Here is a 10588-nt window from a genome sequence, read left to right on the forward strand (position 1 = left end):
CAGTACTTTGAAATCAAAATCTTTTTAAGAAGTCTGATAGTTCACACCCTCAGTACATTCTGAGTACAAAGATATTAAGTTGTTGCAAAAGTAATTGCAGATTTTGCCATTGAAAGTAATGGCCAAAACCGCAATTACTTTTGCACCAACCCAATGTAATGATGGGGAACAGAAGAAATGGACACTAGAGTTCCAGGAATACTGCAAGATGAAAATGATATCTATGCTAGACAGAATTAACTAACTCTTGCCTTTTGTCCTATTGACTTAGCCAACCAAAAAAAAAAAAAAAAAGTCATGTTGATGTTTTTATGAGCATGGGGTGCTGTGGGTCAGTGTTACAGGATCAGTTAGGTGGTGGCCATCTCAGCACCCCCCATCACTGAGATCTGACCCATTGTCACTGTCTCATCATCCACATGTACAAACGAAGTGCACCAGATTCATCCAAAAGTCCAACTCCTTCCAGGTTTAATATTTAAAACCAGGAAGATTAACTGCATAGCAATTACTTAAGGATTAAGTAGGCCGGGCACGGTGGCTCACGCCTGTAATCCCAGCACTTTGGGAGGCCAAGGCGGGCTGATCACTTGAGATCGGGAGTTCAAGACCAGCCTGACCAACATGGAGAAACCCTGTCTCTACTAAAAATACAAAATTAGCTGAGCATGGTGGCGCATGCCTGTAATCTTAACTACTTGGGAGGCTGAGGAGGAGAATCGCTTGAACTGGGGAGGCGGAGGTTGCAGTGAGCGGAGATGGCGCCATTGCACTCCAGCCTGGGCAACAAGAGCAAAACTCTGTCTCAAAAAAAAAAAAAAAAAAAAATCAAGTAGTCACACAGCAATTAAAAGTGATACTGATGGGTTGGGTGAAGTGGCTCAGGACTGTAATCCCAGCACTTTGGGAGGCCGAGGCAGGTGGATCACTTGAGGCTAGGAGTTAGAGACCAGCCTGGCCAACATGGCGAAACCCTGTCTCTACTAAAAATACAAAAATTAGTCAGTGTGGTGGCATGAGCCTGTAATCCCAGCTACTCGGAAGGCTGAGGCAGAGAATTGCTTGGACTTGAACCTGGGAGGCAGAGGCTGCAGTGAGCTGAGATCGCACCATTGCACTCTAGCCTGGGTGACAAGAACGAGACGCCATCTCAAAAAATAAAAAAAGGTGATAAAAGATGTTTAAAAAACAGGTAGAGATTCTTATAGTTCAATGGTAGTGCTTTGTAAAAAGCAGATAACATCCAAACTGAACAGGAAGTTGAAAAAAAAATCAGGTAACAATTTATACATGAAAGAGGATCTGAATTATGAAAATAAAAAAATTTTGCTACAATATCCTAACATTTTAAAAGACGGCAAGATTACTGGCTTTTTTCCCCTTCTTACATTTTGTTTTTCTTTTTTGGGTATTTTCTAAATTTGCTATAATAAGCAGTACACTGAAAATCTTTTTCTTTTTTTTTTTTTTTCCTTTTGAGACAGGGTCTCAATCTGTCATCCAGGCTTTAGTTCTGTGGCACGATCTCAGCTCACTGCAACCTCCACCTCCCGAATTCAAGTGATTCTTATGCCTCAGCCTCCCGAGTAGCTGGGATTATAGGCATGCACCACCACACCCAACTAATTTTTTGTATTTTTAGTAGAGATGGGGTTTCACTATATTGTCCAGGCTAGTCTCAAAGTCCTGGCTTCAAGCAATGTACCTGCCTCAGCCTCCCAAGGTGCTGAGATTACAGGCATGAGCCACCATGCCTGGCCTGCAGTAGTAAATTAAAAATCTAAAGGAAAAAAAGAATATAATAAAAAGATAATGGTGGCAGGGAATAGAAAAAATGGACACCGGTACCCTAGGAATATTACAAAAATGAAATGCTGGTGACAGTGAGATGATGAGGAGGGAAGGCTCCTGAAGTTTAGAAAGGGAAACAGATTGCCACTGGGAGGAAAGGATGAGCTGGGTGATAAAGGGAATATTTTGCAATTTAGCTAACTCTACTGTGGGCACACACATTTCTAATGATCAAAGGTCTATCTGTTATTTCACTCCCTCAGTACATTCTTCTCAAGGTGGTTTTGAGCCCACAGGTCTAAGTATTTGGTGATTGTTGACTTGAGGTGAGTTCCTTTCTGCAGAAAGACTATATCACTTGAAATGCTTGTGATTTTAACCTCTGACTGGACTTCTTAGTGGCTGGAATGTCAGTGAAGCTTAGCTAACTCTGAATAAACAAGCCTGAAAATGCAGGGCCTGTAGTCCTCTCTTTGCTCTCTGTGGGGCCTCTTGACCCTCCCAACCCCCACTCCAATAGAGACTGAGAAAGTGTAGCTCACATTTAAGACATCAGGGAAACTAGAATTCACAGGATAGTTTTTATGTGCAAAGATTGATAGTTACATCACCCCAAATCTCTCTGCTTATGACAAATCAAAAGAAACAAGACCTGTATCCTTAATTTCCATATTTAACAAAATCTGTGTCTACTGGCTATGAATATATACGTGTGTGGGTTTTCTTTTGTTGGCATTTAAATATACCTATTTCTCAAAATGAAGACTTCAGCACTTTCTCTTGTTTAAGAGTAATTTAAATTTGCTTAATAATTCAGTAAAGTATTTGGTTGAGTCAAATGAACTCTCTCAAGGTGAAATAAGTGAATAATTATGTGTTTATCTAATCTGATGTGTTAATATCTTACCTTAGGAAAGCAGCAAATGTTCTATTAAATCTTGACAAAACATTGAACCAGTTGCAACAAGCTCAAATCACTCATGGACGGGCAAACTCTACCATTACACAGCTGACTGCCAATATAACAAAAATAAAAAAGAATGTGCTGCAGGTATTTGTCCTCTTTGAAACTAACCTGAAATAGGTTTTGAGGGTAGAAACATCACAGTACTTTTTACGTATGCCAATGCTATGCTTGCTTTACGAGTCTGATGGGATTATTATGAGGATAAAATAAGATTTGGGTAGTATTATGCATGTATTTAATGTTCTACAGAGCACTTCTCAGCATCGTCGTATTAATTGTGACCAATTCTGGGGTTATACCAAGGCAGGTACTAACACCAGCTTGGAAATGAGGAAACTAAGACTCGGGAAGGTTAGGTGATTGCCTAAGGTCACACAGCTAATTAGTGGTAGATATGAGGTCAGAGCATCTCCCTTCTGACACCAGGCAAAGGAACAGACTTTTTAAAAGCTCACAAACCAAAGAAATGAGAGTTCACTGTTGTAAGGTTCTTGTAATTAAACGTGCATGAAATCTCATCAGAGTATCCTAAAACTAAAAAAAAAATCTCATCCAAAAGAAATGCTCCATTTGGCCAGGCATGGTTTCTCACACCTGTAATCCCAGCACTTTGGTAGGCTGAGGCGAGTGTATCACTTGAGGTCAGGAGTTCAAGACCAGCCGGGCCAACATGGTGAAACCCCATCTCTACGAAACATACAAAAATTAGCCAGGCATGGTGGCGGGCACCTATAATCCCTGCTACTTGGAAGGCTGAGGCAGGAGAATCGCTCTTCCCGGGGGCGGAGGTTGCGGTGAGCTGAGATTGCGCCACTGCACTCCAGTCTGGGCAACAGAGTGAGACTCTGTCTCAAAAACAACAACAACAACAACAACAACAACAACAACGAAAAGCAGAAAGCAACAGAACAGGAAGTAATACACCAGGAAATAAAGGGATTGGATAGGAAGAGGTTGCATATATAGGGTAGCAAAAAGGAAGGCCCCAGGATTTCCCCTTCTAGGCATATACTTAGAACAAGGGATAGCAAAACATGACCACAGGCTGTATTGTCTATGGCTCCTTTTGCACTGCAATGACAGAGAGTTAAATATTTGGGATAGAGACTTTATAGGCCACAAAGTATAAAGTATTTACTAGCTGGCCCTTTACAGAAAAAGTTTGCAGGCTGCTGCTCTAGGCAAACCACCACATATGCCCAAAGGTACAGGAAGGGACTTTCATTTCTAAAAATATGGTGAGCCAATATCCTAAGGAACCCTGGTAGTTGAAAAAACACATGAAAATATTAGATTGGCTATTTAGATTTTTTAATGCATAGCTGAATTAGTAAGAAACTTTTGATAGTCTCAGAGGCCAAAAATGACAGGAAAGCATGAATTCAGAGGTAATCAAGCACTAACTTGACAGCAGGCAGCAGGCATCTGCCAATCCCTGGAGCATTAAAGCTTTGGGTTTTAATGGTCCCCATATATGTAAGACAGAAAGCAAAGGCCGCACAGGAGGCAACAAGATTCTTGCATAGAACTGGGACCCCAAATGGCAAAATCCTTAGTGAAATGTTAAAATCTCTCTGTCTCTCTCTGTCTCTCTTTCTCTCTCTCTCTCTCTCTCACACACACACACGCACACACAGACACACACACAGAGCCAGAGCCAGTAGAAAAACTTGCCCCTGGGTGGGGGAGTAACATCTCCACTAAGATTTGCTAACCACAATTTGTGGCTCCCATACAATTTGGAGGCTAGAATTTACACTACCTGGGTGGCCCTCAAAACCCTAGTATCATTTGAAGTAGCCCTGGGTTGGTAGTACTCCCAGATGCCTGACAGAGGCAAACAAAAATCCCCTCCAAAGGAATGACCTTAAAACCTAGCCATCAAGAATTTCCCCCAAACATGTAAATACAAATTGCCTCTTTAGATTTTTTTTTTTTTTTTTTTTTGGAGATGGAGTCTCACTCTGTCGCCTCAGCTGGAGTGCAGTGACGCAATCTTGGTTCACTGCAACCTCCGCCTCCTGGGTTCAAGCAAGTTTCCTGCCTCAGCCTCCTGAATAGCTGGGATTACAGGCACGTATTACCACGCCCAGCTAATTTTTATAATTTTAGAAAAGACGAGGTTTCACCATGTTGGCCAGGCTGGTCTCGAACTCCTGACCTCAAGTGGTCCACCTGCCTCGGCCTCCCAAAGTGCTGGGAATACAGGCATGAGCCACTGTGCCCAGGCACAAATTACCTTTAAACAAGAGTCATCAGAAATAATGAACAACAAAATCAGGACACAAGAGACAGATGATATTACCATTATTGGATACAGAATACAAAATAAGAATGTTTACTATGTTTAAGAAAATCTAAGAAAATATGAAAGTATGACCAACAAACAAGAGACAAGCGCTAACAACCAGCTATATTTGAAAAATATTTAAATAGGATTTGATATGATCAATATAGACATTGAAGTAAGAAACAGGCATAAAGTATTATTACTGTTTGTAAGGGGAAAAAATTAGAAGCCACTTGCACCAGCTGGAGAATAGAAAATACATTGTTATATGTTCAAACAATGGAATGCTTTAAACTGGTAAAAATGAATGAACTAGAGCTATGTAGATTAGCTTAAATGACCTACATAAGCATAATTTTCATAACTTTTCATTTTAGAAAATCAACTTGCAGAAATATACAATACATTTGTATAAGGTGAAAAAATTTAAATACTATATATTGTTAGGAATACTGCATAGGTTGTAGAAAAAAACCTAGAGAGATACATGGAATGACAAAAATTAGATTCAAGACAGTGGTTGTCTTTGAGGGGAGAGAGAAGATATAATGGGGAGTGGTACGCTGAGGGCCTTAGTGCATTGTTAGTGTTCTATTCTTAAACTGGCTGGTGGGTACATGGGTATTTGTTATATTTTTTATTTTTTATTTGTTGTTGTTGTTGTTGTTGTTGAAACAAGGTATCTCTTTGTCACCCAGGCTGGAGTGCAGTGGCACAATCATAGCTCACTGCACCCTCAACCTCCTGGGCTCAAGCAATCCTCCTACCTCAGCCTCCTGAGTACTGGGACTACAGGCACACACCCCACACTAGGCTAACGTTGTATTTCTCAGACCCTTTTGAATGTCTGAAATATTTTATTATAACATTTTAAATACATGCAACAGAAAAAGTGAAGGCACTATTTTCTTTTCCTTTACACCCAGCATATTTTTCAAGGGGTTAATATATCATTTATCTTCTTGTTTGTTTCATAAAGAGATTGTCCCTTTCTGGTCTTTAAATCAACAACAGGCTGAAAATCAAACCAGGGAAATGAAGAATGAGCTGGAGTCAGCAAAGCAGCGATCAGGGCTGGAGGATGGACTTGCCCTGCTGCAGACCAAGTTGCAAAGGCATGAAGACCACGCTGTCAATGTGAAAGTTCAGGCTGAATCTGCCCAACACCAGGCTGGGAGTCTTGAGAAGGTCATTAGTTCTACCACTGCCACCAAGAGCAGAAAAACAGAGCTTCTTTGAAAGATAGTCCTTTAACCCCAGATTTTTGTGCCATTTCTCAGCGTTTCCTTTGTGCTGGTCCATGACTCAATGGTATATCTTCGAGGGGATCCTGATACACAAAGGATCTTCTGTCTGTAGATGGCAGAAGTCCCTGGCCAAATCGTGTTGGAGTGTTCCCCGCCACCCCCCATCTCTCTATCCTATTACTCTTAGTGGTGTCCTGGTCAAACAGTCCATAAATCAAATTTGCCCTGAACTTCCAAACTTTCACAATTTATGTGGTTTGTCTGAATTGCATGTATTTGCCCTCTATTCTCATTCAGTCACACAACATATAAAGAAAACAATAAATGAAAGTCACCTGCCAAAGAAAATACATCAATTTACAAAAATCAGAATGAGTTAATTAAACGGTTGTGGAAAGTAGACTATTAATTTAGGTTGCTGAAAGAACCTATCAGCTCATTTTCCTCGCAAGAAATCTTTGGTTGGTTGCATTAATATAGTTGCCTAAACAAAAGAAAAATGTTAGTGTTTTTACAATTGGTCTATTCTCCTGCTTTTAATTCCTAACGTGCTGGGTAAATTTTCCACTGAGAGGAATTGAGAACATTTTCTGTGGAACAGAGATTGAGAAAAGTTCTTTTTTTTTTTTTTTTTTGAGACAGAGTCTCACTCTGTCACCAGACTGGAATGCAGTGGCTCAATCTCAGCTCACTGCAACCTCTGACTCCCTGGTTCAAGCGATTCTCCTGCCTTAGCCTCCTGAGTAACTGGGATTACAGCCACGCACCACCACGCCCAGCTAATTTTTGCATTTTTAGTAGAGATAGGGTTTCACTATGTTAGCCAGGATGGTCTTGATCTCCTGACCTCGTGATCCGCCCGCCTCAGCCTCCTAAAGTGCTGGGATTACAGGCATGAGCAATCACACCCAGCCAAGAAAGGTACTTTCTACTCACTCTGTTCCCACTTCCATATTTCATTTCTGGCTCTGGCCTTTATTCATCTACTTAAGCTTCTATGTTGTCAACACACAAGCTAACCCAAAGATTTCCATTCTATTCAAGGGAGGTCTCCATACTACACTTCTACTTCCCCACCTGCCTCCCTTCCTACCTCATTTCTCTCTCACCTTTTTGCCAACCAAATAACATATCCTTGCTGTTTCTAAATCTTCATCACTCACTCTGTCCTTCATTTTGCATGTACAACTGATTGACTGAACTGAACCAGAGATTTGTCAAGGATGGGATTGGGTTATTTCTGTCTTCCACATCCTACCTTAACATAGTGCAGAACAACCAGTTGGTGCCTCAGAAATACTTGCCTTAACACGCAATAACAATTGCTATTTTGAACAAAGAAGTTTTATTTTTAATAGAAGATGAGATTTTTTTCAACCTGAAAAAACAAACATGCAAATAAAACTCTGCTGGAAATATCAGAGTGACTCAAGCGTATTGACTGGATTAAGGTTTCCTCTGTATTCCTTCTATGAATGGTATTAGGAGAATCATCATGCATATAGGTACCTGCTTTATACATGTTTTCTCATGATGTGAGTGTTGCTTGTTACAGGAATTTGTTGAGCTGAAAAAACAATATGCTATGCTCCAGCATAAGACAAGCACTACAGGACTAACAAAGGAAACATTAGGAAAAGTTAAACAGCTAAAAGATGCTGCAGAAAAATTGGCTGGAGATACAGAGGACAAGATAAGAAGAATAACAGGTATCTATTCTTTTATCCATCCTGCCAATTTGATAATAACATCCTGGTACTCTACCTTACTAGTAGAATTTATACCAATGTCAGCTTACAGTTTTATCACATGAGTCCACTGAGGAGAAAGAAGTCGAAATTGGTCTTGTGTTTTGGTGACTGTGAAGTTAATAAGCCTCTTGCATGGATTTGCCTAGAAAGGTTAATGAGCATCTGCCTTGCATTAGTCAAAACAAACTGAGATTTCCTTGAAATGCCCTTTGTTGGCTGGGCACAGTGGCTCACACCTGTAATCCCAGCACTTTGGGACCCCAAGGCAGGTGGATCACCTGAGGTCAGGAGTTCGATATCACCCTGGCCAACATGGTGAAACACCGTTTCTACTAAAAATACAAAAATTAGCCGGGCATGGTGGTGGGCACCTGTAGTCTCAGCTACTCAGGAGGCTGAGGCAGAAGAATTGCTTGAACCTGGGAGGCAGAGGTTGTGGTGAGCCAAGATGACGCCACTGCACTCCAGCCTGGGCAACAGAGTAAGACTCCATCTCAAAAAAAAAAAAAAAAAGCTTTTTTTTTTCTAACTTTGTTCTCCACTCAACTAGGGGTAAGATGTCTGAAGACATTTTTGCTTGTCGCCCTAGAAGGAACTACTAGCATGTAGTGGGTAGAGGGCAGGGATGTTGCTAAACATCCCACAATGCACAAGACAACTGCCTAAACAAACAGTTATCTTGCCCAGAATGTCAATAGTGCTGAGATTGAGAAACCCTGTTCTAACCTATGTTGTTTATTTTTCCTGTCATGAAAGTAACTCTCGAAAAGAGTCAATATAATCTAGGGCACTAGGTCAGATAGCATATATCTTTGGATAGCAACCCAGAAAGAATCATATTCTGGACAAGGATTTTGATCTAAATGGACATTCTGATGCACACAAAGTGTTGTAAACATAGAATACAGGCTGGGTGCAGTGGCTCACACCTGTAATCCCAACACTTTGCGAGGCTGAGGCAGATGGACTGCTTGAGACCAGGAGTTTGAGACCAGCCTGGCCAATATGGCAAAACTCTATCTTTGCTAAAAATTAAAAAAATTAGCCAGGCATAGTGGCATATGCCTGTAATCCCAGCTACTTGGGAGGCTGAGACAGGAGAATCACTTGAACCCGGGAGGCGGAGGTTGCAGTGAGCTGAGATCATGCCACTGCACTCCAGCCTGTGCAACAGAGAGAGACTCTGTCTCAAAACAAAATAAAATAAGAAACATAGAATACATACAATCAGAAAGCTAATCAGAATCTTTTTTTACACAATTGATATTTATGATTTTTGGGGGCAATCATCATGTCCTTGATCTCTAACCATCAAGAAATATCAGATGATGATTGTATAGTTACAATATACCCCTGGTTGTATTTATTATCTTCCAAAACTTTAAAACTAGGAGTATAAGTAACTCTCAAAATACTAAAGTAACCAAAACTCCTCACTTATAAATGCCTCTTTTTTTTATTATCAAATGAGTCTTTGGTCTTACAACCACTTATATCATCACTATGACATGAAAAAACTGAAAATGGAACATTAGTATGGGCCAACGTCAGGAAAAATACATACCAAACTGCTAACATTAGTTATCTCTAGGGAGGCAGTGGGAGTGAAGAAGAAACCACTGCTTCTTGCACTTATATAATTGTTTTTAAAGCAGCAGGCTTGTGGGTAATTTTTTTCATTTTTAAGTATTTTCGTTAAAATTTTGTTTTAACTACAAAACACTAAGAAAGATTTAGAAAAACAGATTTTTTTAACCTTGCATTCCATAGACAATACTATGGAAGTCAGTTTTTTTAATCCTAGAACTTGGTCCTTACTATAGGAGCAAAAACATGGGGAGAATATTTCTGTCCTGTTTTTATGTCATATACAAATTGTTTCCACTGATCCCCATTGACCACAGCTTTTATAGTTCTTGAAATTAGATTGGAACTATAAAAGCTACAGAGTTGCTTTTACAGAAGTTGAAGCTACAGAGCTTCTCAGGGAGGTCTAAAATAAGGCATTCTACTGCCTTTTCTCTTTTCCTTTTGAGGCTGTTTTCAGAACTCAGCAAGATAGAAAAATGAGACATTGATTTGGCTGTCTTCCCCATGCTGCCACTTGAGAAGGGGCTGAACCACAAGGCTATGCCTGTTCCCCTCTGTTAGGAAGAGGAGCCTCTGGATCCCAGAATGGAGTCCTTGGCACCAACAATGTTGAGAGAGTGGAGGATGGATTCCAGTCTTCAGCCAGGGTCCTTCCACAGAACTTGGTGTCAGTCCGGGTCCCAGCAAGAAACAGAAAGCATACTTGGGCATAATTTTGGATAAAGTATTTAGAAGTGGAGTTGTCTCAGTCATTCATTCACTGCATAATAAATTACCCCAAAATGTAATGGCTTAAAATAACCACCATTTCTTTTTTTTCTTTTATACTTTATGTTCTAGGGTACATGTGTACAATGTGCAGGTTTGTTACGTATGTATACATGTGCCATGTTGGTGTGCTGCACCCATTAACTCATCATTTACATTAGGTATATCTCCTAATGCTATCCCT

General features: G+C 40.4%; 1 protein-coding gene across 1 annotated transcript in view; it reads left to right on the forward strand.

Moving 5' to 3' along the window:
• LAMB4 (laminin, beta 4) overlaps positions 1-10588 on the forward strand; it is a 128739-nt gene that overhangs the window by 101583 nt on the left and 16568 nt on the right. Inside the window, exons 33-35 of the mRNA XM_011986387.1 lie at positions 2704-2842; positions 6063-6236; positions 7851-8004. Coding sequence (XP_011841777.1) covers positions 2704-2842; positions 6063-6236; positions 7851-8004 — 467 coding nt within the window. The remainder of the gene's footprint in view (positions 1-2703; positions 2843-6062; positions 6237-7850; positions 8005-10588) is intronic.

Source organism: Mandrillus leucophaeus, unplaced genomic scaffold (assembly GCF_000951045.1).
Source record: "Mandrillus leucophaeus isolate KB7577 unplaced genomic scaffold, Mleu.le_1.0 Scaffold298, whole genome shotgun sequence".
NCBI classification, from domain to species: domain Eukaryota; kingdom Metazoa; phylum Chordata; class Mammalia; order Primates; family Cercopithecidae; genus Mandrillus; species Mandrillus leucophaeus.